This window comes from Emydura macquarii, unplaced genomic scaffold (genome assembly GCF_026122565.2).
Source record: "Emydura macquarii macquarii isolate MOO-44397 ecotype Brisbane River unplaced genomic scaffold, CSIRO-AGI_Emac_v2 contig_1230, whole genome shotgun sequence".
In the NCBI taxonomy this organism is placed as follows: domain Eukaryota; kingdom Metazoa; phylum Chordata; order Testudines; family Chelidae; genus Emydura; species Emydura macquarii.
Genome location: NW_027131367.1, coordinates 2,283,689 through 2,307,960, shown reverse-complemented (window position 1 = coordinate 2,307,960; position 24,272 = coordinate 2,283,689). Strand labels below are relative to the sequence as shown.

The 24,272-nt window shown below is 53.6% G+C and overlaps 1 protein-coding gene across 3 annotated transcripts in view; it reads right to left on the bottom strand.

The window, feature by feature from the left end:
- Positions 1-297: 297 nt before the first annotated feature.
- Positions 298-24,272, bottom strand: part of BAIAP2 (BAR/IMD domain containing adaptor protein 2) — an 83,583-nt gene continuing 59,608 nt past the window's right edge. Inside the window, exons 6-14 of one of the 3 annotated variants that reach the window (XM_067547248.1) lie at positions 23,224-23,376; positions 19,383-19,610; positions 18,329-18,530; positions 16,961-17,162; positions 15,962-16,030; positions 14,334-14,499; positions 11,115-11,149; positions 7,342-7,385; positions 298-3,184 (exon numbers count right to left, since the gene is read on the bottom strand). In XM_067547248.1, coding sequence (XP_067403349.1) covers positions 7,358-7,385; positions 11,115-11,149; positions 14,334-14,499; positions 15,962-16,030; positions 16,961-17,162; positions 18,329-18,530; positions 19,383-19,610; positions 23,224-23,376 — 1,083 coding nt within the window. In that variant the 3' untranslated portion in view covers positions 298-3,184; positions 7,342-7,357. Of the gene's footprint in view, positions 3,185-7,341; positions 7,386-8,573; positions 10,008-11,114; positions 11,150-14,333; positions 14,500-15,961; positions 16,031-16,960; positions 17,163-18,328; positions 18,531-19,382; positions 19,611-23,223; positions 23,377-24,272 lie in introns of those variants that run through there. The other 2 variants (XM_067547250.1, XM_067547249.1) reach the window with 2 other exon arrangements.

The window sequence follows — 24,272 nt, the reverse complement described above, 5'->3', positions numbered from 1 at the left end:
CCGCTCCCAGCCTGGGGGATGCAGGGCCAGAAGTCACGAGCAAACTCTCTTGCTATCACCACCCGAAGGCACAAGGTGATGGAGGTGTTAGAGGGGCTCATCCCAGAAGTTCCTTGGCCTCTTTGGTGCCATGCTGGCTGAGCACAGGGGGCACGGAGGCCAGGTCTCTTTCACGCAGCCCTCATTTGTACACCGGTTCAGCAACTCTTTGGTCCACACAGGGCCGATTTAAGGCAAGGTGAGGGCCTCAGGCACACCACAGCTGGAGCTCTCCTTGGCTTGGACCCAGGGGCGGGCAGCAGGTTGCAGAGTTAAGCGAGTGGGCAGCTTTGGCAGCTATTGTTTCAGGCTGGCTGCCCACTCCGGCAAGCCCTGGCTACACATTTACAATTTCTTTACCGTGCAAGGTAAAAGGCTGGTCTCATCCTAGGACTTGAGACGTTGCAGCCTGAAACCTGGGACAAACATTGCGTATTCTGTGAGCTGGCCTTGGCGCCACGCCACCCCCTTACTGCCTCAATGCAGGTGTAGCCCTGCGGATCTTCACAAGCTGATAGTGGGAGCAGGCACAGCCCTCATGAGCAGAGAGGGGATGCATGCAGGGCCCAGCAGCGGCTGAGCAGCTTGTTGTGACAGTTGTAGTGTCCAGAGCTGTTGTGTTAGACACCAGTGCTAGGTGCTGCACAGTCACATAGTTCAGAGCTTGTCTGCACCTAACCCACTGCAGCAGCTGGAGTGCATCATTAGCGCCGTCTACATGGGGCTTAGGGGGGTTTAACTGCAGCCCTGAGGGAACATGGATTTTTCATACCTCAGAGACCGTTACACCAACCTCACTTCCTCCTGCAGCCCAGGCCCTGTGAGAGCACAGTGCACCAGCCTCCATTAACTGCCGACAAGCAAGGAGAAGCCCCTGTGGGCAGAGAGGCGACATGCTACCGGCGTTAGAGACCACACTGCTTGACAGACGTAACCCCCGGGACAGCGCAGCCAGGGCCCTTCAGCTGTGGATGAGCCAGGCCGCTTCAAAACTAGCAGCGCACGCGGAGGTGCAACGTGGTGCCCACGGGGTGGCGTGGGAGCTCCCACTGCCTTCAATGAGGTTTTGTCTCCCTCTGAAAGAAGAGACTCTACATCCACCAGCTGAGAGCCAGGCCATTCCACCTCACTGGACAGAAGGACGTGGTCCCCCCCCCGCAGACCTTCGCCTTCCAGGGGAAGGTGCAGCAACAGCGGGAAGAGGCTGCAGCCGTTGAGCAGAGCTGTCAAATACACTTTCCTTTACCTACACTGACAAGCGCTGACCTCTACTGCTGGTTTTGTTTGCTACGTGTAAGCGTCTATGGACTAAAACTACAGGAAGAACAGAGCCACCTCCCGTGCTCTGCGATCTAGCAATTAAAAAACGCAGAGGGACAAACGATGAAGAAAGGCAGCACCTAAGCTGGGCAGGGGCATGGAGTGTTTCGCTGATTTCTAATCTAGACTGTGATGGAGCCAGGCGGGGCACAGCTCAGACCAGCTGCAGCTCCCGCTCCCTGGAGCTTGTTTTCTCCTTCCCTCGTTCTTTAGTAAGGACACAGGGTTTGAGAAGAGGCCCTGCGGCTGCACTGTTGACCCGCGGCACACGTGGTGCAACCGGGGGGGTGCAGTGGAGAGGTCCTCAGCGAGCAATAAGGGCTCAGGCGGGACTGGAGTACAGGGAGAGCACCCATGTAAGGCAGAGGTTTCTCACTAGAAAACCTGACAACTGCTCTTCTAAAAGCACTTGCCACAGCAGCCTGGGCTTGGGCCCGCTGCTGGCCTGTCCCACACTCACTTCTGAGCTGCAAATTTTCAGCTGGCAGGGGCCTGCAAGGCAGACAATGACACAGGGGGAGGTGGCTACTTGAGGGGGGCTGGCTAGGGGACTTGGACTGTTTCCATCCCAGAGCCTAGGACCTGGCACGGAGCAAAGCTCCTGCCCCTTCCATCACTGCACCCATTTCCTCTTGACGCTGGTTTCACGCTACGCAATTGGGGGGGGGGGGGGGGGGGGGGGGGGGGCGATGCCGGGCTGCTTTGCACAGGCTGCTGGAGGAAGGGGCTATTGCCAGCTCCAAAGGCGCTTTTTCTAACTTGACTATTCGAACAGCACCGGGCGCAGCTAAACCACATCCAGATTCCGCCCCAGGGGGGCAGGGTGTTGAAATGTTAGCAACTGTTTGATGGAGGGGCAGCAGGCCTGCCTGCTAGCGGCTGGTCCTGGTGGTTATGCTAGGTGGCAGCAAGAGCCAGGGTGACTGGCCCTTCGCCCGGAGCAGCACTTGGAGTGAGGACAGAGCTGCTTTGCACAGCTCCGTGGGCACCCTGGCCGGGAATTGCTGCAGGCCAGAAGGGAAATGAACTAAGGCTGGGCCAGGTGCTGCCTGCATCAGCTCTGCATGGAGGCTGGAGCCTCTCAGCCCCACTGCACAGCCGTGTGTGAATGGGACCCGCCCTGTCTACACTGCTCTTTTCAGTGCATTAGCACAAGCCCCAGAAGCATGAGTCTGTGGGTCCAGGCTGGAAATCTCTGTCCCAGCTGCACTGTTGACATCCTTGTTAGAGACTCTGGGGGGAGGATTACACGTCCGTGCACCGTATCTTCCTCAGCGCCCCAAGCAGAGCAGAGCGAGAGGCTGTGGCTACAGGCGGAGTTCAGCTGCTTTCACACTCTCCAAACAAGCAGCATGGCCTGTGATGAGAGCGGTGCCCCCGGCAATGCTGATCTTTCTGCCCTAGGCTTTTCAGTCCACCACTAAACCTCAGGACAGCTGAACAGGGCTCAAGGTCCAGGCTGGGAATTGAGGGCCTGGATGGCTGTTCTCTTTCCACACCAGCAAAGACCAGCCTGAACCCATGGTAACAGTTTAACCCTCTAGACCTCTATCACTGCCCTGAAGACACTGGCTCTAACAGAGATAATCAAAAGGCCAGCTTTAGCCCTTGGCTTTCAAGCAGCAGCAGCAAGTTTAAACAGCTCAGCCTACACATAAAGCTCTGGAAAGACAGACTTGCAAACACCGAGGCTACAGCGGGTCAGATACAGCAATCCAGGCGGGCAGCACTTGCAGGCTCCAGCAACCCCAGGGATCAGCTGATGAAGGGAGCCGACCTGTCGTTCGTCACGGTTGGTTTCAGCTGGATGTTGGCGAAAGGATTTCTGCAGAGAAAGGAAGGCACAGTTCAGTGGGGAAGGATTTTAGCAACTGAGCCGCACAGCCTAGTACAACGGGGCAAGAGACACAACCAAGTGACACACACACAGCTTTCCCTAGAGAACCTGGCCTCTGCCACGGCAAATGCTGCAGTGGGCGGCCTCTTGGGCACAGGTCTCCTGGCAAGCTGGCTTTGCTTGTAGCGTATTGGAGACCTAACCACATCCCTGGTGTGAGCTGAACATGTCTTGCTTTAAAGGCATCCCAGCACGGCTGGATCTCTGCCTTACCTCGCTCACCCACTGTGTGGCAAAATTGTAAGAAATGGGTGAATGTACTTATTCTGCTGCTTCTACTGTATAAAAACCCCTTTGCTCTAACTCTGTGTCAAGGGAGCGTGTCACAGAGATTGCTAGCATGAGAAGAGGGAAGCGCCTAGAATTTAGAGAGAGACAAGAGCTCTGAAGTTATCTGGGGAGTGCAGGATGGGTCCCTCAGCTGCTACTTCTACTTGTCCAGGCTTTTTTTAAAATCCCAAAGGATGGGAGTGGATCCTGAAATCCGAAGGAGAGGGTTAAAACAACAAGTACTTCCACAGAGCTGCATTAGGACCAGAACTCCTGTGAGTGCCTTAATAGAGGAATTGAGAGATTACAGGGTATTGCACGTTCTCTCCGCCACCATGAGTGTGAAAGTTTAGATGGCAGGAAGGAAATTTAGGAGACTGAGGAGTCGGGCTGCACTGCAGCTAGTTAACAATGCACACGGGACAGAGACGGGCAGGGAGGTCAGATCTCAGCTAAACCTCGTTGCAGGAGGAAGGAAGGTGGTTCCCACCCAGACAACAAACCAGCTGGAGGAAGCCGAGGGATTTATCTTGGCACAATGTGCTGGGGGAGTGTCACATCAGCTGCTTTGAGCAGGCAGCTGGGCTGAGCTGTGCCGAGTTGGTGTTCGCAAGGGAAGGCAGCAGGAGAGGAGACGCACTGTGGTCAGACCAAACATTTAAACAAAAATATTCCACACAAAAGAAATGCAGCTCGTGAACTCTTAAGAGCGGCATGCTTTAGCCGACCCGTTATACACACAGCTGGCAGGCCGATGCACCTTCATGGTACAGATTTATTAACCCCCCGGCACCCGTATCAACCTTGCAGTTGCGTGAAAACCTAGGAGCTAACCAAGCAGCATGCTCCTGCCCTCAGCAGGCCTCCACCAGGTAGGCCCCACCTTGCTGGGTCAAGAAAGAAGCAGGAGCTCTGGAGCCCCCCACTGGGACTTTGGCTCTGGGCACCCCCTGAGCAGGCCAGAAAAGCCAGGGCTGGCTGACAAGTCTGCACAGAGAATCAAATCTGGGGTAGAAGAGTCAGCCAGAGCCCTGAGTGGGGAGCCAGCAGGCGAAAGGACTTCAGCCTGGGCAGCAGGGGAAATAGTCCAAGGGGTTAATAAAGCAAAATACAGCTGGGCTCCCAAGACAACAGCACAAAAATCCCCCTAAGGAAAAAGAAGAGTCCCAGGGAGCCCAGGGACCCCAGCCCGGGGCTTTTGGCTGCTGCTGCCCTGGAGACAGTTAGTATTTGCAGAATACACAGGTGTTTCCCTACAGCACAGTACGCGACACACCACAGAGCCACAGACAGACAGACAGGGACAGCAGCAAACACATTCCCCTGCCAGGCACCGAGGGCAAGCGCGGCCGGGACACGAGTCATGGCTGGGGAGGATCTGCCCGTCGTGTGCCCAGCTGATCACGCCCGAGCAGCAGAAACAGCGGCAGCAGGTGCTGCCCACTGCCCCAGGAGAAGCGGAGCACAAACGATGGCTCGATCTTGGTCCCTCCCAGCAGGGTCACTCTGGCTAATGGCTTTGACCCTCCAGCGAGAGGATGGGACTGTGGAATTCTGGGCCCAGGCTGCACCCTGGCTTCGATGACACCCTTTTGATTCCAATCGCTTTGGCACCAGTTGTGGGGGGTGGGGAAATCAGGACACAACTCCCGCTAAAGGGTGCCTGGCTGGGAGTGGAGGACAAACATGCAGCTCGGAGGGACACGGGGTGAAGAGCGAAGCTGCGGCAATGCACAGACGCTCTGGGGCTGCTTCCCACGCCCAGCGGCAGGTGACGGCATGTCCAGGGTACATGCAGGGATGCCAGAGGCCAGCACGTTTCTGATGCACTTTGGAATGTAAATGCCAGGGCAGCCCTGGCCTGTTGACCTTTCCCTGGTCCAGACCAGGGCTCTTTCTCCCATCCATTAGCTAGCTCCCACTCTCCCTTCTCTTCTACCCCATTGACCAGCCCCATGCCGACAATCCCAAGGGCCAATGATGTCTCTTTCCTCTCCTCTCCCCCCCGCCATCTCTCCAGGCTTCAGAGCTCCAGCCGGAACATCTGCACAGCTCTTTTTAGTGTCCTAGTGCAAGCCTGAGGCCGTAGACCTGGCTTCTAAGACTCACTGCTAATTTGGCACCTTTAAACAATTTCCAGCTCAGCAGATACCTCGAGGCAGCGTTTGCGCTTCAGCAATCTGGCAGCGCTGCCGGACGAGCGACCCGACGCCACACAGACAACAACATGGCGAGGAACCCAGCTGCCCCGGGTCTCGTGGGGGTGCAGAGACTGGAGGGGGGGGGTCTTTAAAGAGCTTTTTGAGTACCTGAATTCTGAGTCGCTCCCTCTGAACCACCAATCCTCTCGGCTGAGGGCCCCCCTGCCATCCGAGGGTCCCGTCAAGGTCTGCTCAGTTACACTCCCAGCCCATCTGCAAAGCAAGAGCTGGAGCCTTTTTTGCAGGGTGGTTTCTCTGCTCCTCTCCCATCTAAATCCCACACTCTGGGGTGTCACTCTGCCACCCCCCCCACCCCCGTGGCTTCTGCAGCTCAGTGTCTTGAAACACCAGGTCTAGCAAAATGTAACCTCAGGAGAAGCATCCCAGCGGTTTAGAATCCAGAACATCAGCCCCCAGCCAGCACTAACCCAGGAAGAGCGGCTCAGGCTTTCAGCCATGCTAAGAGAAGGGTGATCGCACCTCTCCTAGTCCCAGCTCGCTGATGCAGCACTAGCTCTCTTATTCCACGGGGGGGCATGGGTACCAGAAATAAGATGAACTCCCTGTTTTCAAGTCAACGCGCATAGTTTCCCAGCTAATTTATGCAGGCTCTCCCTTCTCTTTTTTCCTAGGAGGCCCAAAAATAAAGTCTGTGTCGAGTGACAGGCATGAAAAGGTGACAATGACTCACCAGGGGTCATTTGACTTTCTTTGTTCTGGCAAAGCAGAGAGCTGGAGCACAGCCTGCATGGGGGGTGGGGGGGAAAAAAGCCTCAGACACAAACCCTTGGATTTGCTCAACAAACAACTAGGGGACTAGATGGAGGCTACCAAACTGTCATGGTAGCAAAGCCGCCGTCAGCTTGGAACTCTGGAGCACAGACGGCAATGGGCATTAACTATGGCCAACCCCAAACCAGCTGTTCCAGTGCTTTATTGCAATACTGCTAGCTGTCTGTTGTCTATCCCTACATGACCGAAGAATGGGAAAAGGCTATGCAAGACGGCAATGAAGTGCCAGTCACTGGAAGTGTGTTTGATGCAGAGAACATCAGCATTACTCGGCGACAGCCTCAGACACTGGGACTCACGGGAGATCTAAAACCAAGGGGGAGCGTTATTGAAAGGGGAGCATTCTAAAAAGCAGGAATAGGACAAAGCTGCTCATTGCCCAGCTATGGAAGCATGAAACCAGAAGGCTGCACACGCTCTGCCCCAGAAGTACAAGAGGGAGGGCTGGGGACGGGGCAGGCATTGAGCTGGGAGCCGTGCAGATACAAGTGTGGCTAGAGAGGGGAACAGAGAGGCTTATATGGACGGACAGTGTAGGGAGTTCAAGGAAGCTTCCACCAAGGGAGTTAGGTGCAAGCAAGTGATGGAGCCCGGTGAGGGGCTGTGCTTTGTACTGACTGTCATCACCTGCTGATGGACATTAGCAAAGTGGCCACCCAGCGTTCACGGTTTGATGGTCCCAATGAGCAAATCAATGACCCATTTAACTCCCCGCCTCCCTCACCCAGTCACTAGCAGGCTGCTAGCGCCCCCAGCGTCTGACCAGTCAGTACATAGCACTCCGATAAGTGAGGGGTTTGGCACATAAAATTGTGAACTTACTAACTAGTCAGGGACATCAAAACCTGGCCACTTCAACATCAGGGCTGTAATGAAAACAAAATGCAGTTTGTAGGACGCGTATAACACGCACTCAGCAGCCTTCGTGGGAAATAAAAAGGGTATTTGGTTAATTCGAAAGAAGCTAGGCTAAGAACCAAGTGCTGCCCTGGGATTAGCTCCAACCCAAGGAGACTTCACCAGCGGTGTGACACGCTCCTCCACATACAGGAAGCAAAAAAGGAAAAAAAGTTGTATGGTTAACACTTATCACTTATACAAGCATTTAAACACAAACTCGACCTCATCAGAACCCCCTGGTGAAGATTGTAACGATGGACAAACCTGCTTATATCCGCTACTTCAGGGGTTCTCAAACTTTTTTCTGGGACCCCCCCATTGAAAATATTTCAGGCTGTGATGACCCCCCACAAAAGCGTGACACCCCCTCCCCCGCCAATGCCATGCTACCCTTACTTCTGCACTGCCGCCAGGGCCAGCACTGCCTTCAGAGCACCTGGCCCACAGCCGCTGCTCTCCAACCGCCCAGCTCTGAAGGGCTCTGGCCGTCAGCCGTGCACGGGGCCGACAGTCGCAGCCACGCTCTGTGCAGGGGCTGACAGCTCACAACCCCCCCAAAATAACCTCACGACCCCTTGAGGGGTCCCGACCCCCAGTTTGAGAACCCCTGCTCTATCTGCCAGCCATGAGAAAGACAGCCCACAGCATCCCCACCGGTAAGTGGTGCAGCAGTCTTTTCAGAATGCACTTTCCCTTTCATTGAAGTTTGCAAAGGAAAAAAAAATAAAGACCCGTTTACTTTTAGTGAACTGCACGCCAACCTCCTGAGTGGCACCCAGCTGCAGTTCGGGAAAGGCTGCACTTGCTTTTGTGGTATTACCAACAAGCCATAATGCAAAGCAACTATTTCCAGGTTTATCCTGTACTTGAGATCAGCAAGTCATTCAACTGCAACAGCATGCCTTTCCAGACACTGGTGTAGCACAAAGACGACGTATTTGAACACTAGTGCAGTCGCTGCTATTCAGCAATTAACTTTAATACAAGTCGTCAGACCAGTAAACTCAACAGAGAGAAACAGGGCCAGGAGAAAGGTCATTTTCTGGCCCTCCAATATCATGGGGGAATGGGAAAAAAAATATGGCATAGGCAGTCTGGTGATTGGTCAGTGATACAGACATGAAAGCTGAAAAAACCACCAAAGCCCAACTCAATGCAATAAATAAAACTTTTATTCAAACAATAACTCAGTACACATTTCTCTTCAGCTTTTAAAAAAGGTTTTCAGCACTTTACAATCTTCATACAAGTTTTGCTCATTTTCTACATTCATTCATTTAGCACAGAATATCCTGGATTAAAAATCTTTAGCAAAATTATGACATCAACGCAGGAGGTTCTTATTACATATGCCCATAGTCTATTATATAAAACAAGCAAAAAATCTTTTCTGTGTGTGCGCGTGTGTGTGCGCGTGTGAGAGTGTGTATTGCCAGCATTGTCCTAGTAAACAGGCATGTAAAGAGGTTTGAAAAAATCACATCAGAAAAAGGAAGTGTGTACAGCTTTGCAATGAAGACTTTCACCGGAACTGAAAGGGTTAAGTCTGTACTCTGGGTGTGGGCCACTTACTTCTCCGAACTCAGTGATTGAAGAAGCAATACCAGTAGCCATTAATTCCAATCCTACTGTGTTTGTCTCTAAAGTTATTAAGACACACAAAGAAGATGGACAGGATTTAGGAAGTTAAACAATGGAATTCTTCTCCCCCCTTCCCCGAAAAAGTAAAACCCAAGAACAGTTGCTTTTTGTTTTCGCCTTTTTTTTAAGTCCAATTTCAAAATGCAAAAGAGTCTTTGGATCGCTCTGGCAAGCTGCAGAATACCGTTATTCATCCCCCAGAGCACTACGGTGAGGTACCAATACCTTGCTACAAAATCTATGTATGTGTCTATAAAAACAACGAAAGAACGAACCTTCCAACAACGCGCCCTGGGTCGTTCCTGGGGGAGCCAGGCAACCGTCCAGCTCCCAGCAAGAACCATCTAAACCTTGGCACGCTCCACTTTTCTTAAAACGACCTTGTAACGTTTGGTTGAATTAAAGTGGATGCCACCCAGAGAGAGGAAAGTGACCAAACCTCTCTTGTGTCTACACCTGCCTTCCCTTTAGAAACAGGAAATGCGCATGGGAGTACAGTGGAAGGATCGTTAAAGTAACAGTACGAATACCATAGGCCATGCATATCTGTTCAATTTTGGAAATGGTTTCTTCCATTTTGTTAGTCTAGTGCAGCTCATATTAAGCCTCAGAAAAGGGACAGTGCATCTTTTAACATTCACCACCTACAAAAACTGGATCCAACCAGTAACCGTCAACTGCCTCCAGGCTGCGCCAACAGTAGCACACCCGCTTTGGCAGTTTCTGCTCTGAAAGGCTTCATAAAACAAGGGCAGTGGAAACACCGGGGGGAGGGGGGGAGGATAGCAGCACCATGGTTTCCTTGGATGATCACAAGAGTTAAAAATCCAAAAGAAGTATAAAAGGAGAAAAAAAAAGAGGGAAAGAAGCCGAAAGCTCTTCAAAGCAGCAGCTGCCATTTCTAGCCAAGGTGTCCTCACACAGTTGATACCAAAGTGCCATTGCCACTGTGGAATAAAAAGCACAGGGAGACTGCCAGACTGCACGTCATTGCAGAGCGCATCAGATGGACAACACCACACTCACTGCTCTGCAGTATCCCTTTGCCAGAGCGCAGGTTAGCCCTCTGGGCCCTCGGTCTACCTTACAACCGCAGGGCAGGTGGGGGGGGGGGGGGGGGGGCTGGCTGCGCACGCAGAGCGTCTTACGCGTTCGCTTTCAGTAAAGCCTCTCTCTCAAGAGCCATTCCTGCACTTGCCCTATGCTGGACTTCCCGGGATCTTCCCCTGTGAGGGAGAGGAACCCCCTGCACGCTGGTGTGCGAGTTCAGATCCCACACATCACAACGGGCTGCCATGCCCCACACAGCTCAGCTTTTGGCAAACAGTGGGATGTTTCTTCTCTGTATTTTTATTTTAAATATTTCAGTTACTTCCCCTCCTCCCCATGCAGAGCTCAAAAGAGTGAGCCCTGCTCCCAGGGTGAGAGGCTGCTGCGTTCCCACTACTCAGTGAGACCGTTCCGAACACAGGCAGGAGAGCCTGCTTTTGGAGACGGACCTTCCCTTTCTCTAATACTTTGGACCGAGTCCTGGTGAGGGCAAGGAGACAGCAGAGTCAGTTTCAAGATGGGAAAGTATCATGAGAAGATACTGTAGGAAAATTCAGAAAGGCTGTGTTACGCCAGGCCCGGCTGCCCCAGTGTGAACCCATGGGATGTGAGAAGATGGCTGGGCAGACGTTCCCTTTGGATCAACCTGCATTTGAGAAGTGAGAACTGCTCATTTGGTCCAGAGTCTGAGCCAAGTAGTGACTCCGAGAGACTCCGGCTGTCCTCAGAACAGGCCTACGCCAGCTAGTTCATTTGGACTCTTCGGCATCCCACACTTAGATAATTTAGACATTCATAAATCTGATCTGTCCCGTCTATACCCATCATTGACTCTTCACCACTAAACTACCACAATCTAGCATCGCCTGCCTGCAGGCGAGTCCGTTTATAGCCAGCTCAGGGAATGCCTCCTGCCAAGGGATACTGCAGCGCTGTTCACAGTACCCAGAGCTCTGAACGGCACGATTCGCTTATGGAACACTACGTGAAATAGAGACGCTTACCTGCTTCCAGCTCTTGTCCCGTAGTCATCGAGGCCCTAAGGGAGAACAAGGGAAACCAATCGTGAGATGGCTGAGCGGCAGGACGGGCCATTAGCTGGCACTGGAAGGACACAAGTAGAAAAGCAAATGCGCTGGGTCCCAAAGGCGTTCGGGCTCCAAGCCGAAGCTTTCGGGTATTAGAAAAGCAGATGAAGAGGAAGGTGATTTCAATGGGGTTTAACGCAGCATGGAGTGAAGCTACACTCGTCTCAGCAGAGCGTGCGACTTTACACAACAAGGCGGTTAGAGCAAAGGCAGAGGGAGTCTGGTTCCACCTTGCTACAGAAATCCCCGCACGGAGCGTGTCACACGCTTTTCAAGGGACCCGGAGAAGAAGTTAGGCACTCGCTGGTGAAATGGTCTGTGAAAAGCGTGGTCACCTCGTAACCGAATCCCACCAGAAACTGCAGCGCTCTGGGCTGTCGGCCGCTACTGAACAGCATTTCGTGGCGGGTGGCTGGGGGCAGGACGACAGAAAGTGGCTGCAGCCTGCAGGGGACCAAAGGGACATGGCACTCCAGCCAGTCCGGCCCCATGCCAGGGTGTGTGTGGAGGGAGACGGGGACAGGTGGAGGAGACGGCAGTAGCTCTTTTACTGGTGAGCTAAACTGGGCTATGAGTCAAGACCAAGGAGTCCCCCATCCTCCCCCCGCACACACTACCCAGGTGTTCTGCGAGCCAAGCAGCAGGCTCTGGCCAGTCCAGGAAGAGGCTATTTCTCACCAAACACCCCTGCCAAGAGCAGTTGCTCATTTGCTCCCAAGAAGCGAGACTGTCCCCTCCCGATGCAGCCTCAGCTCCGGGCATGCAGATGAGGCTCTGCTCCCCACGCCGGGGTCCAGCCTTTCGCAAGCCCCTTGCGGAGCGGCCCGGGAGCTAACGGGTCAGTCCCCTTCTCCATGCCTCGAGAGCAGGCAGGTTTCTGGCTTGGTGAGCGCCGCCCACGCCGGGAACGTACAGTCTGGTTGTGGCAGCCGGTACCGCCAGCCAGCAGCTGAGCAGCCCCAGTCTGGAGCCAGCCCCAGCTCGATTTAACTCCAGTGCTCACTTCTGCTCTGCTTCGGCTGAGCAACAGACATTATTGTGTGTGTGGGGCCTGCTGCCCACAGCCGTGCATGGGACCCACGTTAACTTGGGGCCGGGGGGCGCCTCTGAATGGAGCGCTCGGTTTGTTCAAGGCAGGACCCGGCCTGAGGAGGAGGCCATCCTAGTCACCGTGTGTCTACAAATACCAACCCCGACTCCCTCGCCCAGAGCGCCCCTCCTAAGAAGCCAACGTTTCCTCATTCTGCTCTGTCCACCAGCCTCGAAGGAGCCAGTTATTCATCTCGGGAGCTCTTTAAAGCTCGTATCAGAGCCTGTTGCTAATGTAATTGCTGGTCTCTCTCCCCTCAAAACATCTATGACAGAGAGGAGAATCCATTCAGTGGCCCCGCAAGTAACTGGTGTCTGGTGGGAGGCTACCATGGAAACAGCGAGTGTTGTCGATTGGGAGTTTACGCTGCCATTTTGTGCCATTCTGGGTGTCTCACCCTCTTCTCCAAGTCAGCCAAGTGGCTCAGCTCCTCCTTTCACTTGGGCTTTCCTCTCCCCCCGTCAGTTTTGAAGGGATGGTTTTTTTTAAGTCCCCCACGAGGGGGAGTGGAAGGAGACAGGTCATGGAGGCCTGGGCAAGTGACGGAGAATCATCTGGCAAAGACAGCAGATGCTGATAAACTCCAATGGCAACATCGCTTTTGCGTGGACTTACAGTTGACCTAGTGTAAGGCTTGTAGTGAGCAGGTGGCAGTTGGCACAGGCCACGGGAGTAGTCTTTAATTGCACAGCCATAGGGCATAAGGTAGTCCTACAAACAACGAACACAGGCCTGTTGGAGAACAACCCGCATTCACGTGCAATAGGCCAACATCAAAGTAAGACCGATTTAAAATACAAAATACAGACACTTGGCCACATTTACGTCTGCTTTAAATGACGGCTCTCCAGGGGGGAGCGGCCATGGCTTCTACCAGCCCCTGGGCCACACGGACTCCAGTGCAGGCAGCCGCTCTGTACGATTCATTCCATTCATTGCTCCATGCGGGACAGAAACCCGGGGAGGCCCCTGGGTGTTCAGCACCTGGAGAATACTGGAAGTAGGCGCCGCCCGGGGGGGGGGTGGAATCCCTGCGCCCCCTGGTTTAGCACGTTCCCGCAAGCCCTTCCCAGCTGAGGGGCGTTCCACGCGCCCATCCTTTGCTAGCACCTCGGAGCAGCCAAGGAGAGCAAGCCAACCGGTTGAGGCACACGCCCAGGCCTCAAACAGACGCTACAGGCACGCAGGAGTGCTGTTCTGAACTAATGCAGCAACCCACAGCCGCCACAGGAAGGAGTTTGGAAAGAATTGTCTGATTTGCCACATTAAATGGTGATTCAATGGACTGAAGCTGCCCAAGACGAGGGTAGCAGAGAAGTTGTATCAATGGTTTTTGGGGTTTTTTTGTTTGTTTTTTTAAATCCCTCCTCTTCTCCCCCAGGTGAGGTTTTCCCAAATGCAACTACTTCCCTTGTTTAGTGAAAGCCAGGAAAAAAAAACATTGGGGTAAAATGTTCAAGAGTGTCCAAGTGTGTTAGGCACCTTGAGGGGTTAGAAGCCTAGGTGTGTTAGTCACTTTTCAAAATGGGGCCTCGGCTTCTTAGGGCCAGGTTTTAAAGGTATTTAGGTGCTGGACTCGCACGGATGCCAGTGGAAGTTGGGCTCCTCGATACCTTTCAAAGTCCGGCCGTGGGAGCCGAAGGCTCCTCGAAAGTCAATGGAATTTAGGCTCCCAAGTCACTTATGACAACGGGACTTGGGCGCTTTTGAAAGTTTTACCAAGGGAGCGTGTTGTAAACGGAAACCATCCAGAACAACTCCTGCGTCCCCCACGTACCAGATTGACTGACGGCAGCAACATGCACTGACCCAGCAACTTCACCACCCAACCGCCACAACTCGCACGGATGCTGCTAAGCCATTTCCCACTGCACTCGAGGCCCATGCGGTTTGCTTTTTTGACCTCCCCTCTTTGCCCCCACCACTCCAGAACACCAGCGCTCCCCACTGGAGGTGAGCTACTCCCCAACTGCTAGCAACGACGGAAGTCATTAGCTCTCTGCGTCCACGGGTTACCGATTCCCAGGGGGCTCGGGGCACCTCACCTGGGAGAAGGCCGGCACCGCCACGCTGTACGGTCTCTGCTTGAAAGTGCTGACAGGTTGCACGGGGAAGCCCCGCGAAGAGGACACGCTGTAGTCTGGTGGAGGGATGGCAACGTCGTCCTTATCTAGCAGGTTGCCTGTGCTGCTGCTTTTCCCTTGTTGCAAGCTACAACAAGAAAAAAAAATCGTCAGCCAGCACCCACACTCACTTTCCACGCGACTCGCAGGGGAGATCCGCAGTGACATGGGTGCTAGGAATGTATGCAACACCGCAGCCCACGTGTCAGAGGGGGCCTCAGGCAAGAAGCACAGCAAAATCAAGTGGCACATCTTTTCCCTGAACACTCATTCGCCAGCAGCAATTATTTAATCCTTCACAATTGTGAACGAGTCCTCTGCAGTTACGGGTCAGGGTTGTTGTAGCTGCGTGGGTCCCAGGACATTGGAGAGAGAAGGTGGGGCAGGTAATATCTTCTTTTGGACCAAATTCTGTTGGTGAGCAACACCAGCTTTTAAGCATACACCAACGTCTTCTTCAAGAGCTTCTTTCTCCTCTACAGACGGTCAGTTCTCCAGCAGATAAGCCACTAATCCAGTGGTTCTCAGCCCTCTCTGCATCAGGGCTCCCCTCCCATCTAGCCTGGGCCCCCTCCCACTTGGCAGAAATGGGCAGGGAAAATCCACACTAGTCTAGTCCATTTAAAGGCATTTCTAACACAGCCGTTATCACAGCATCTAGGCATAGATACCGCCCAGAAGCCATCGCTAAATCACCCTGGGAAACGGAGACCCGCTCGGAGATGCCACGGAGAGTATTTCATGAAGACACTTGTATTTCTGCACAGAGCTGGTATTTGGCCCTCACCACCCTCTTGCTGCCCAATTGGGGGACGGGAGAAATCGACTCGTTTAATTCAGGTTGCGAATGAGACGCCCCTTTAGGTTGGGCGGCCTGGCGAGGGAGGTGTCGTGCATCCAGCCTGCCTGGTCCAAGTTTGTCCCTCGGCTCCCTGCACCAGTGGCAGGGGCCCCAAGGTGCGAGTCCCTTTGATCTAGTCACCACTAAGCTCTCCACACCTCTCTCATTGGCTGTCGCTACCACCCAAGGACGAGAGCCCTTTGGATTCTTCCACAGGGGAGAAATGCACGTGACGTTTGCAGTGCCACGAGCTAGCTCACCTGTGCCGAAGTGCAGAGAACCCTCTCTAATCTCACACTGCCTACCTGAAACCCTCCCCATGCCCCTACGGGAGACAGTCTCCCCCCCCCCCCAGTCGTCCCCCTCCAAGGACACCGAGAGGCTTTTCTTGGATTGTTCGTGTGTCACATGACCACCTCTGATGCAAAACACGCCTGGTGAGGAGTCTCACTTCCCTGCGTATTCGCTCTGGGTTACTCAACTAGACAGACAGACAGACCCTATATCGGGGCGGGGGAGGGAAATCACACGAGAATGTTTCCATAACAAAGCTTGCAAGACTGGTTTGGCAGAGCCGGGGAAAGCCCAGCACATGGCTGCCTCGGGATCCAAACGCACACGGTTTTTCTCCAGCCCAAAGGGCGTGTCCCCAGCTGCCACACAGCCCCAGCAGCTGGGCCAGCGCGTCTGTTTAAAGGGGTGTTTTTACCTCATGTGCAACCTGTCGCTTCCATCGCTGTCGAGAACCCGCGTGTAGGAGAAAGGGAACCAGCCTCTCCTGTAAGGCAGAGCCACAGGACAGACAGTCAGAGTCACACCTAGCCTCGCACGCGGCGCTGTGTGGAGGCAGGAGCCTCAGGCACACGCTGCACTGCGACAACAAGGACGGGAACGCTGACGGCTTCGTAGGTGCTTCTCACACCCCACAAACCAATACGCAAAGTGCTGTAAAAACTCCAGATCTCACGGATACTATAGAAAGGCCCATCCCATGCCTAGAACGTGCTCGCTCAGATTCTCCCCCCACCCCCGCCCCCACAAGGCAAACAGCAGAGGACCTGTGCAGGCGACAGGATTGATTTGTTTTTGTTTTTTTTAAATATAAAAAGTTTCAGGGCTTATATGCTGGGCTAAACTTGCTTCTCATTCCTGGGCCATTAGGAGCAGGATGCCGGCCCCAGCAGCAGTCCCCCGTCAAGTCAGATTCCTGCCAACACCATCTGGAGTGTGCGCTCGAGAGCTGCCGGGAAGACACTGCTGCCGGGCAGGAGGTTATTTAAGGTTGCCAGCATCACGTACAGGGCTGCACAAGCACCCCAAGATTCTGCCGTTAGCCACCACCACCCGCTCACTCCCCCTTCTGCTCCACTGCAGTGAAATCGGGATAAAGAGTCAATACAGAAAGCCCAGCAGAGTAATTATCCATCTCCTCAGCCCCCGCACGCCAAAGCCCATCCTGCTAATGAGGTCAGTGCTTGATCAAACACCAGCTTAGCTGGCCTGGATTGGCTGGTATTTCATCTTGCTCAGGAGAGAAATTTAACAAGGTGCCTTCCAACTTCAGTAGTAACGGAGCAGCACCCGGGACGCCAGGAAATACTGGTGGGCAGCTAAGCCACGGCAGCGCTCCAGCCACTCCAGCTTTAAAAGTTAGGTGCTGAGGGCCTCTGTAGGTCTAGGGATCTCAGACAGACAGACAGACACTCACATTTTTGTTTTCTCACTCTCCCCGTAGTGCCATCCATCTCGGGCCTCAGGCACCAGGAGCGTGATGAGGTCTCCCTCCTTGAAGCTCAGAAGGGTGGTGTTGTCACCCGCGGCGTGAGAGAAAATGGCTTGTACTCTTGTCCTGCCGTTCCGCTCTAGCCCGGCAGCCATGGAACTGGAGCGTGGCAAGGTCTTGTTTTCAGCTGGTGAGACAAAGAAAGCCCCAAGATCTCAGACCATGTGGCTGACCACATCCTCTGCACAGTTTTCTGCTGTGGCATTTAGAGCCAGTCATCTATTCAGGCTCAGTCTGAATTGCAATTAAGGAAAACTACCTCCCCCCACCCCCGTCTCTTGGCTGTTCATTTGCATTCCCCCCCCCCCACTGTAGGTAAACATGCTCATGGGGCCCAGTGATTTGTGTAGTTCCTCTGAATCTCTCTCCAATTGACAGCATCAAGGCAAATGGTCATAACATTAATTTAATGGCTACACCCCCTTTGATTTTCCTCATTTCACATGCAATGGATGCAATTCAATTCTAAGTTATTACTTGGAATATTATACAAATAGGTCTGCTAATTGTAACTGTTTACACCCAGGTTTCGTTCACTGTTCCAGACACTCTGGTCTGAGAGGTTAACCTTCGTGAAGGGAAAAACCCAGTGGAGAGTTGCATGATCTTCCTGGAAACATGCCCAGGTGGAAGCGGACAAATGAACTGCATCCCTCTAAAGCACGCGGGAGGCATGGTCTGTAGATATTGAAATACACACTCTTCTGGAAGCAGTGATATGCAGGTAATAAAGATTCAGTAGGAAGGCCCCCGCTATCTTTGGCCTAATCCAGTGACCCAATCCTATCATGCAAAGAGACCATCATCATCATCAAGCAGTAGTGCTTAGAGGCTCACTCAAGGCCAGGGCCGCATTGCACTAGACATACAAACACACTCTGAAGAGATGGCTGCAGAATTTACAATCCCCGCCGCCCACTCCCAATTCTTTCAGATTTGCTTATCAGAAGCCCAAGATCTGCCCCCTTTATTTTCTAATTCTGTGCCCAGAGACACGAGAACAGTGACACCACCTCACACGGTTGTCGGGAGAGACCTGGAATTACTGCACACTTACTGAGGAAGTTAACCACGCAGTTACAGTTACCCTAGACAATTCGTGGCCATTAACCAAGGCAGCAATTGTCCTCGCTTGGGCGTTTGTACCACCCGAGCCCATCTTGCCTCCGGCCAGCTGCAAAGACCCTTAATTGCTGCTACTCCTCCCTCCGCTCAGCCCCCGGCCCATAACCCACTGGCAGAAGTGGCTACACGGCAGCTCTCTAATCCCATGACGGAAGGATAAACCCTTACTGGTTGCGTAGCTGCTTTTCGGCGGGACGCTCTTGCGCACAGGAAGCGTGTTGGAGTAAGAGTCGCTCAGTTGCTTGTGAGGCTGGGGAGGAGATAATGATTTAGGCTGGGCTGCCTTCATCTCGGACCAGCGGCTGTAGTCCTCGCTCTCTGGGCCCGAGACGCCATTCACCACGGGAACGGTCTCTTGTGCAGACATGCGCTGAAGAAAGACAGGGCAACGGGAGATTCCAGGATTAGGGACGTCGAGTCACAAACTTCACATTTCCACAAAGGACCCACACACTTGGAGAGAATTCGGTTTGCCGTACAGGAGCAAGCTCCGGTCTATCGCGTCTCATATCCTGCCTCCAGCCATGGCCTGGCCTGAATGCTTCAGGAGGAGGGGTAAAGCCGCCCCGTGTGCGGTGCGGCCTGAGGGATCAGATCCCTTCTTCCGGAGCCCTGCCGTGAGCAGCATACGCCATGCAGGCTAAGACACAAATACCCCTCTCTGAAGAGGGTGTGTGGTGAGACATGCTAATGTTCAGACAGCCCCCTTCGAAGCCAGCCCAGAGCATGTCAGTTCGATGCCCCGGCAGCGAGCGCTGCAGACTGACTACAGGAAGTGAATTTCCTTGGATTTAAACTGCTACGCCGTTTCCACGGGAACATGCATCCTCTCAGGTTCCCTCCCCAACTCCTCCTGCAAGGCCAGGTAATTCTGGCTTCTGCAGCCTCCTCATCTGCAAGTCTCGTTTGGGGGGTTCGAACTGTGGTCACACTCTTCCCCGGGGGCCTTTCAAATCCCAGCTATCTTCAAGGGGAGCCACTAAAACGTCACACAAACCTCCAGGGCATGAGAACACGGGAGGGTCCATTTCATATTGGCCCCCGCCAGCCTCCAGCACAAGCGTGCGCTAGGGGAGTCCCTGAAAACCCCACCTCTGCACGCTGTTTGAAGCTTAACGGCAGGGGACTTGCTGTGACTGGTGGAGGTCAGAGACAGAGCGAGGCTTACAACACCCATCACCTTGGCCAGCCTGGGAAGCGCGTTTATGCCTTGCCTACTTACGCCCACAAAAGGCGCCAGCTCTGGCGGGACAGGCAGCGGTTTGGCCCCGGGGATAGGGTCGGAGATGATTAGGTTCGATTTGGATGTAGACAGGGAGCTGGGGACGATTGTTCCATTGCTGCTGACGGCCATCTGCTGCATCAGTTGGATAGCCCGGTCCGGAATCTTGTTGGGGTCTGAGCAAGATTGCTGCCAGATTGGGAGCTTCTGCGTCAATATTTCTTTCCCCTAGAATCAAAGGGTGAGGAGTGAGAACACAAAAGACCTGCAGACAAATTAATTCCCTCTCAAGAGGGCCCATCTCAGACCAAGCATGCACTTTGCTCATATGGGATTTCAGGACGCACGCAGAGCGGAACATGACCATCACACTCCCGTAGCCAGCTTGAAACACCAAGTGCCACTGGCCCAGATTTACTCTCTACCCATCTAATTAGAGCAGTAAGTGAGATTTCTCTCCTGTGTGTGTGTGTGTGTGTGTGTGTAATAAACAGGACCAAGCATGGCAGCTTACAATAAATACATGGGGTACAATGGCAAGTGAGCCTGTAAGGTCTCATGAAAAAATTTAAAGGCAGGACGGCCAGGTCTTTAGTTTCCCTAGCTTATTTTGAAATATTCTGCTGGCCTGGTAGCTTGAAGAATGGACGAGCCAAAACAAAAGGGAAGGGGGCTGGCCTATTTAGTTTATTTGAACTATACTGTGCCAAGAAATATTTTGCACTCAAAGACTCAGTCGAGAAGTGGGCACCAGAAGCCCCGGTCTGTTCGCGATCGGATGTGCAGCCGCCGCCATTGGCGGCATAGTGGCAGCTCCTGGCCAGCCGTGCTGGGGAAGAACACGGGTGGTAGGCGACTTGGGCACACATTCCCTGGACCACTGCAGCATTCAGTGTCTGGCGTCGATTCCTATCCCTCGGAGCACAAAGCACCAGGGTGGGGGGAGGGGGACGACAGCTTCTCTCTCTCTGTGCGATTAAGTGGAAAGTCCAAAGTTCTCAGAAGCTTTCCAAGGACTGGCATGTGGCTCTACCAGCTGGCAGCCAGCCTAGGCCTCCTCGCTTTGTACGGCTGATACTGCTGTGCCGCTCCCAATGGCCAGCCAGCCAGAGCGGACAGGTATGGGCTTTCTTTTGGAAGGGGGTGGCTGGAGGCAGTATTTGTATTATTCATTCCTCAGAAGTTCACCCCCTTCCCTCCCCCAGAAATCTGGAAATTGCCACGTGGCAGGGAAGGGTTTCAGCCCTTCGCCGTGCTCCCGGTGGCTGGCTAACAAAGAGTGGTTACCCTGAGACAGGCTGCAGGCAGGAGGGAGAGGAGAGTCCTTGCAGCACGTTGAGTTCATACCAGAAAACCGGCCCATTCCCATAAAAAGCTACTATCTGCAGAGCTGGAATCCCGGGGCTAGTCCGACGTATCGGACAGAACAGCACTGACCACAGTGGTGGCATGTTAAAACAGACGCAGACACCCCTTTCGTGTGTGAGATCTATGGCCCTCGGGGAAGGGGGAAAAGCAATGTACTCTCTGGGTTAACAGCACCGGCAGAGGAATCTTCATTTAGTCTGTACAGGGCTGCCCCAACTCTGCCGTTTCCAATCTTAAGGATTTCGAGGCTAACGCTCAGTCCTCGGCAGGACTCCACTAGTTGCTTTTCGGCACTGGGATACAGTAGGTATAAATATGTTCAGACCCACGGCAATGCCCCATCCCAACGTCACGGGGCTGAACTCGGTTTCTGGGTTTTCTTGTTTAAATTAACACCTGTAGCTTCTCTCTAAACAGGGGAATTGGTGGTTTGGTTTCCTAATGGGGCAAACCCCAGGAATTGCTCCCACGTCCAACACAGAAGGAGCAGCTGCCATCTACCGTGCAGCTCTCAACAGCACACCCACCTAATCACTTCCGTAATAGGGATGCGCAGTAGAGAACAATATTGCACCACTACAAAGTGAGCTGTGCCCAGTTTTTAAGCCAAAAGTACACAAGATGCCTCTCCCAGAAGGCAAATTAACTCATTCCTGATTAACAGCTAAAGCAGAATTATCGCAGGGTGAGAATTTACCTATGTCCTTCTAGATTTGCTATTCTCTTTGGGCAAAATTTAAGTCAGTCCCCAAACATCTTCACTGGCTTTAGGAAAAGCTCAGATTTGTTTAAGCATGGCGTCATTTCCCCTGCACAAGTCATCAGAGTGCGTTCACCACCGCAAAAAGATCGTGGCTTAACTGCAGACACGCTGGTGATGGACAGTCCATGCCAAGCCATGGGAGACATGACATCTTCAGTGGAAATTCAGGTTTGTTAGCTTATCCAGCCATCAGAATTAGCCCACACGACACACATCCACCTGCATTACGGGTGAGTCGCCTGCAAAATTCCCCTCCAACAGAACAGTCTGTCACATATTCGGCTACAATAAGCCAGGAGGTGAAACTGCAGTGAAGTGTGGGCTCCCACAGGGCCATTTTTAACGTGTGAGGGCTGCAGCGACGTTACAGATCCCGTCAGACTCGGGTGTTCCCGAGCGCGCGGTCTCCACCTCGGCTGAGAGAAAAGTTATCCCACCTGCACGTCGTCAAACTGTAACATATGTTGGTGATTGACTCAGCGTATATTCTAGTGCGGGATGGCGGTGACTCATCGGGACTCGTATGTTACTCCCCTATTCAAAGCTCAGGCTTGACAGATGGATGTTATAAGTGAGATGAGTGACACGTAGGGAAAAAACAGGAACAACTGAAGCTGCGAGCACAAGCAGGCGGACGGCTGTTGCGTTAAAGGAGCAGCAAGCTCCTTGACACCCTGCATCTACCTGGGTTAGCGAACAGACCACCCCAAGGGGGCAAGGAACCCCTGCACCAAGGTCCCAGGCTGACAGGTACACGCGCCAGGCTGTCCTCCCCCTGCCACACAGTCAGCAAGAGACGTAGGCGGCGTTAAACGGGCAAGTGGGAGTGTGGAACAACAGCCTCTCTATGTAATCCTCTCCTTTGTTAGCGATGAGCTGTAACGTAGCAATCACAGCCGCTCACAAAGCAGAGCTCGCTCACCGCGTTCCCTGCCCCTCGCGGCTCTGCCACGAGAGGCGGGAGTTCTCTTACTGCAGCTCAGGGTGAAGGTCACCGCACCGGGTTTCGGTCTGGCTTGGACTCATTAGCGGATCGAACAGTGACCTGACCCCTCTTTAAGCTTGTGTATTCCATCCTGCAGTGACGAACGACGGCTCAAGGCCCACGCGACCCTAGTGCAGAGCGGTGTTCTGCCCCAGGTGGGCTCCGCTAAGCAGAGGCAGATGTGTCAGAGATGGGGCTGGCCCCTTTAAAAGGAAAGCCGGGCCGTGGTGTGCCGTGGCCATGCTCTCGCCAATCCCTGACGTTCTGGACAGCTAGTCAACCTGCTTTCTAGGGCTGGCCCAGCACTCGCCTTTGTCAGCCCACCAGGAGAGCTATTAAGTGGGAGCCTCTTCCACTATGAAGTGGAAGCATAGCAAAGCAGCACCCACATGGCCCTGCAGATAAACGGCACGTGCCCTGGATCACTGGGGCCTTTGGACAAAAACACCCCCAAGCGCACAGTCCGCAGGGAGTGGCTGCAGAGCAAACACACCGCCTCACAAACAGAGGCGATAAGGGCTTCCATCACCCGGGAACAAACCCATGCTCCCCCACGGGAGTGCAACGCACTGTAAGCGTGGGGTCCCGTGCCCGTTCTGCCCAACCCACAGGGGACCAGGCGGTTACAGCGCTCGGCCGCGTGTGGAGGGGAGCGCTTGGAACCTCTCTGGGGGTCTCCCATCCAGAGGCGGTTTCACAGGCTGCTTAACAAGGGGGTCGCTCACCTTGGCATGGTAGGTGATGGCATTCTTAGCCACAGCACACTGCTTCTCTACCAGGAAGCAGAACCTTCGCCTCTCCTCGGTCAGAGCGGTCTTATAGCCATCCGAGACGTAGCCTTCTAGCTCACTCTGTTTGTTGCCGATAGCATCGATGAACTAGAGGAGAAAGAAGAGAAGCAAACAGGTTATTGGAAGGGGGATGTGTTGGCATCTCTCTGCAAACCCAGCACTGCAGGATTACCTGCGTCCTAATGGAGGTTTTGGGGGGTGGGGGGAACCAAACAAAAAAAACCCAAAACAACCTGGAAACCCATAAAAAAAGACAAAGTTCATTTGGGTCTGAATCCCGTGCATTGCCGAAGCGTGGCTATCCGCTCCAAGAAATTAACGCAGTGTTAACCTGACGCCCCTTCACCGCTCCCCCTCCAAGAGAGGGCGGTCTTGAAATGCTCTAAGATTGTGCTGGATTTGAAATGTGCCTGCAAGCACCGGAACCTCTCTCTCACGCACACACCCTTCCCCAACCGTCCTTACTCATCCACACTCCCCCACACAAGGCTCCTGACTCAGAACGTGGGCTTCAGAAGTCGTGTGGGTGGGATGGTGGAGGGGGAGGCAGAGCCGAGCTGCCTCGCAGCAGCCGTTTCAAACACTCGCCCACACCGGGCAGAGCTGATGTTCTGACACACAGACTGTAAAACTGGCTCTGCTGCTTAAACCCTTCTGGCTTTATGCTGATCCAGGCAGGGCTTACGTGGCATGATTCCTTCCATTTGCCACAGCAGTCGAGTCCTCTTTCCTCCCAGGCAAACCATGGGGATTATTGTTCTTACACACGGACACACACTTCAGATCGTAATCAACACGAGAAGCTACTGACAAGAGAGGAGGGGAGAGGCTGGTGAGCAAGACAAGAACTGTCCCCTTCACGTTCGGCCCCTCCTCAAGTTCCTCCCTTGTGCTCACCCGTTCAGCAGCCCCAGAGGCAGGAATCTGTCACCCCCCTTCTCTGCGTCTGTATCTATAAAATACATTTAAAACCTCAATTCAAT